General features: G+C 62.0%; 1 protein-coding gene across 1 annotated transcript in view; it reads right to left on the bottom strand.

The window, feature by feature from the left end:
- Window positions 1-1,127, bottom strand: part of SEMA4G (semaphorin 4G) — a 21,105-nt gene extending 19,978 nt beyond the window's left edge. The window contains exon 1 of the mRNA XM_035893635.1: window positions 1,114-1,127. Coding sequence (XP_035749528.1) covers window positions 1,114-1,127 — 14 coding nt within the window. The remainder of the gene's footprint in view (window positions 1-1,113) is intronic.
- Window positions 1,128-4,794: the final 3,667 nt, after the last annotated feature.

The raw sequence follows: 4,794 nt of genomic DNA, 5'->3' as shown, positions 1-4,794 counted from the left end.
GCTGAGGCGGGTGACTGTGGGAAGGCATCACTGAGCGCCGGTCAGCAGCATCCCGCTCTGCCAACGCGGCGCGGGCAGTGCCATCGCACCACGGCTGCCCAGCCGCTGCCCCCGTGCCCCACCGGGCTCCTCGCTCCCCAAACCCACCCTGGCTCCTCGCATCCCACCCTGGTTCCTCGCATCCCACATTGCACGCTGGACCGGGGCACCGTGCCCCATCGACGCCCTCCTATAACACAGTCCTCCCCTTTACTCCGTGTTCCCCCATGGCAGAAGCTTGTTTTGAAACATGGGCAGGCAATGGTGTCTTTGGGGCCCTTTTTGTCCTGGGTGGCTTCTGCGGCTCCCCCCCCCAGGCAGGAGCTGCCAGGTTCGGGCCTGTGTTTGCTTTCCTTTCGCAAGCTTTCAGCGCCGGGCCAACCCACCCTCCTCACCCGTCGCGGGAGGCTGCAGGCCTCCCGAAAGCAAAACCCCGAGTGCTGTATGTAATCGGCAGGTTGGATCTAGGGCAATTGGAAATCAGCCGGAGCAGGAGCTGGGGAGATGCTGTACCTGCGTGTGCTGGGTTACAGCTCCCAAAGCTGGCGGGGTGGCCCAGTGCTGCCAGCCCATGGTTACAAAGCCACGTGGTGCCCAGTCCCAGCACCGGCACCCTCGGGTGCTGGCTCATCCCCTTCACTCTGTACCAGGCCCCCATGAGGGTTGAGGTCCCATCTCCAGGAAGGGGAATGAGGGTGATCCCCCAGCCCCACACCCTGCAGACCCAGAGCCGGACGCATGGCAGGGCTTAGTGGTGAGTGGGTTGTGCTGAAGTTGCTCAGCATCATCCAGGGATGAGGGTCAGCCCCGGCTGTGACCTCCCCATCACCGGGACCTTTTACCTGGGAAAGGCATCAGGGGCAGGGTGCTCCTGTGGGGAGCCCTGCTGACATCCCGCTCCTGGGGCCTCTAAGTGCCAGGGTCCTGCCTCCTAAAAACACTGTGGGTGGGAGGGAGAGCAGCGGAGGCTTGAATCCCCCCAGCCCCCAGGCACTGGCGGGTCTCAGCCAAGGAGGGACCCATCCAGGTGCTCCTGGGGACGGGGTGGTTTCTGTCACCCTCGCACACACTCACCAAAAAGCCGCCATCCCCTCGCCCAGCATGAGATGCCAGGACCTGTTCACTTTCCCCACTCCCAGGGACCCCGGGAGAGCAGAGCGGAGATGCTACCCACCTCCTCCAGTGCTCCCTGTCCTCCCTTCCTCACCTCCCATACGCTCCAGCGGCTAATTACCATTTCCTCCTGTCCTTGGGCAAAACCCCAGCATCTCCTCCACGCCTCGCCACGCCTCGCCGCGCCTCTCCACCCACCCTGTGGAAGCGGGATGCCCACGCACCGGGAGCCAGGCTCACCCGCAGCCCAGCCAGAGCGCTGCTTGGGCAGCAGGAGGGCAGGCTGAAGCAGCGGGCGCTGCCCGCAAGGCAGGGATGCTTTTGGCCAGAGTGTCTAACCCCGGTGGGGGCTTCAGGTGCCGTGAGGCGGCCAGTCCCTCGCAGGCGCTCCAAACCCTATCCCCTGCCTTCGAAGAGGCGCAGCTGGAGGCTGCAGGGCCAGTTCTGAGGTCCGTGAGCACTGAGGAAGGGGGTGCCAGGGCTGGGAGGGGGCTGCCCCAGGCTCCCCCCCTCTCCAGGGCGCTGTGCACATCCCAGCCGGCAGTGATACTCCCTGCCCGCACGGGCAGCACAGGCAGGCGTCCTCCCACGTGGCTGCAAGCCGAAGCCGGCACAAATTGGAGCTGCGTTAGCTCCTGGCCTTGCAGTGGGGTAATTAGTGCATGAGCAAAGAGCGAGCAGAGCCTGGCGCGTTCGGCACTGCATATTTACAGGCCCGAGCTTGTGAGGCTTTAATTAATTAACACAAGTCATCAGCAACTGGAAACAGATCTATTTTCAGAGCCTTCGCCTGCTTTGCTGCCCCCGTGAGATTATCTGAAGGAATTTAAGACGCTGTGAGGTTGAAGGCCAGGGCCTTGCTCTTATTTGCACGGCTTTCCCAAGAGCTGGAGCAGGACGCAGGCGGCAGCAGGCAGGAGCCGAACCAGACCCGACCCGACCCCCTCCTGCCCCTCTGCCCCGCAGAGCGGTACTGCCGAGCGGGGAGGTCTCGCCTGGGCTCCAGCCTCAGCCCAGAGCCAGCAAGGTGCTGCGAGGGGAATTTCCCATCAGAGCAGCCCTGCAGCCCCCAGGACGGCCTGGAGCAGGGGGCCCTTCGGGTCACACCATGGCGCCTTGGGAAACCACCCTTCCCCAGGGCCACGCGTGGAGATTTCATCCCTAAAACTCTCTTCTCCCCGTTAATCCAAACAGCCTTTAGGAAAAGGAAACATTTTAGTGCCCCAATCACCAGCCCAGAGTCTGGTTACTGTTTAATTTCTTCTTTTTGTCACTTAAACACCGCGTCCCACGGAGGGAGGGCTGGGCAGGGAGGGTTTGTCCCTGGGGCAGCCGGCTCCGCAGCAGCGTGCCCACATTCAGCCAGGTGAGCCCTACCCACAGCAGTGGGTAGAAACACCCGTGGCCAGCCCCTCTCGCCCCCCTGATGCCCAAGGAGCCAGGGTGAAGCTGCGGCAGCTCTCGTCTTTCACTTGGCACCGCACCCCCGTCCCAGCCGGCACCCTGGATGACGCCAGGAATCGTAACAGGGCCAGAGCCCTGTGAAATATTGATGGGATTAGGGTGGATCAGCTCTCCCAGCACGCACGCTGCGCTCACCCCGAGCCCGGGAGCCGGTGACCCACGCCTGCTCGGGTTGCAGCTCTGCGCAGGGATGGCAGCGCTGCCAGGGGCTCCTTGCCCGGCCCCCAGCAAGAGAGGCTTCTGCTCTGCTGGGGATGAAGCGTTGTCTGGTTTGGTTGTAGCCCAGCAGCCACTGCCACCCAGGGCCCCAAGGGACACCCACCCTGCCTGCAGCCCCAAAACATGCCAGCCCCCCCGGCTCCATCCCCTCCATTCCCCTTGCTCAAATTCATCCCACAGGGTCAGGACCATAGTGGATACCCCATGCACGGGGGTGTCCCGGGTGGCTGGCAGGAGACCCCTGCCCTCCCCACCACTCCCTGCTCCCACTCCCACCGCTGGGACCCAGGTTTGACCAGAAAAGAGGATTTCATTATGGGTCACAGCGGCATAAATACAAACAACTTAGTGGGATCGAATAACAGCCGGCATTAAATTGGAAACACGCTGGCAGGGGTGCACGCCATGGCAGGAAAGCCCCCAGTTTTAGGGTTGCAGCGCTGACGGGGTGTCAGTGCCTATCGAACCCATGGGGCTGGCCAGGTTCTGCAGCCTTTGGTAGGAAACTGCTTCCCGGGGCAGGTCTGGCTCCTCCCCAGCAGCTGCAGCCTGCCTTTCCCTCGCCCCAAGCGAGAAAAGCGAGATAAAACCCCAGCATCTGGGCTTCGGTTTGCCAGCCTCTGCGGTCCGAGGGGCAGCAGGCAGCTGACCGCTTCAAGCTGCTCTCCAGACTGGTTTGAAAGCCAGCTGGGAGTTACAAAATCATGGCACTCCAGGAGCTGGGGATTTATGAAACCCGCAAAAGAGTTGTGAAACTCACGGCTAAAGCCGTGCCAGCCTGCACTGTGCCGAGGGGCACGTCATAACGTCAAAACCGTCGTCAGAAAACTGGGTACTTTTCCCTTTTGACATGAAAAGGCAACAACGAGCAAACCAGCCCTTTCTCCAGGCCCCTCCATCCCTTAACCACACCGCGAGATCAGCATCTCCGCTTTGCCTGCCCCTGCAGAAGAAAAGCCCAGTGGCGAGCACACTGGCCCCACACCATGGGGTCGGTCCCCTCTGCCCGCCCCAGGACCAGCCTGCCCAGGCTCCGGGCCAGCAGTACTGGGTGAAGCAGAGGAGCAGAAAGAGCAGCCGGCGATGCCTGGAGCCCGGCAGCGGTGCTCAGGGCTTCCCAGCAGCTGAGCACACACTCGCCAGGCTTGGCTTTGTTTCTTGAGAGCGTCACGGACTCGTCAAGCCAAGCGTGATGCTCCACAGATTAGCCCTAGGGAAAAAAAAATATTCCAGCGGGCACAGAGGATGAAAGGCTCAGGAGCCTCTTCCCTTCGAGTCATTGAGCAAACTTTCCAAACCACTGTTTCTTTGGGCTGAGAGCCAGCAAGGAAAATTACAGTTACAGAAGAATTTGTCTGAGAAAGTTATAACGAGCTGGAAAAAGGCAGGGGCAGGCCAGAAGGCAGCCGAACAGCCAGCCCGCACCGCAGCCGCTCCAGCCCAGGGCTCTGTTTCGGGTAGGGATGGGACTTTCCCCCCAGCTCCGTTCAGCAGCGGAGTCGCTGCCCCAGCTTCCGGCAAGATCAGATGCCGGATTTCTCCCCTGTAAATGTTTGGCAGTGGAAATTAGGATGTTTTGCCCAAGGCCATTTGTTGATGAAGGCAGCCAGGTGCCAGGAGCCCCAGCTACGGAGCCGAGCATGATGCCAGGGCGGATTTTCTCAGGGGAGAAGCAGCTGAGTCACAGCAGCCTCTGATCTGTTCCCACAAGCCCGGCTACGAGAGACACGCCGGAGTTCACGGAGGACAGGCGCTCGCACGGGGAGCCGGCGGGGTTTGCTTTGCTCGTCTGCAAACCTCTCCGAGCTGGCGGAAAGCATCTCCCTGGCTGGGGATCTGTCGGCAGCGTACCTGCGGGGAAGGGCTGGCGAGACTGGGGAGGGCAGGCTCCTGACCTGCCTTTCAACTGGGGCAGGGCTGTTCCGGGATGCTCCTGCAGCATGGGGGGCAAACGCCAGC

The sequence above is a fragment of the Egretta garzetta genome, unplaced genomic scaffold (genome assembly GCF_000687185.1).
Source record: "Egretta garzetta isolate BGI_Z169 unplaced genomic scaffold, ASM68718v1 scaffold135, whole genome shotgun sequence".
In the NCBI taxonomy this organism is placed as follows: Eukaryota; Metazoa; Chordata; class Aves; order Pelecaniformes; family Ardeidae; genus Egretta; species Egretta garzetta.
The sequence above is the reverse complement of the archived record's forward strand: the minus strand, read 5'-3'. Positions and strand labels throughout refer to the sequence as shown.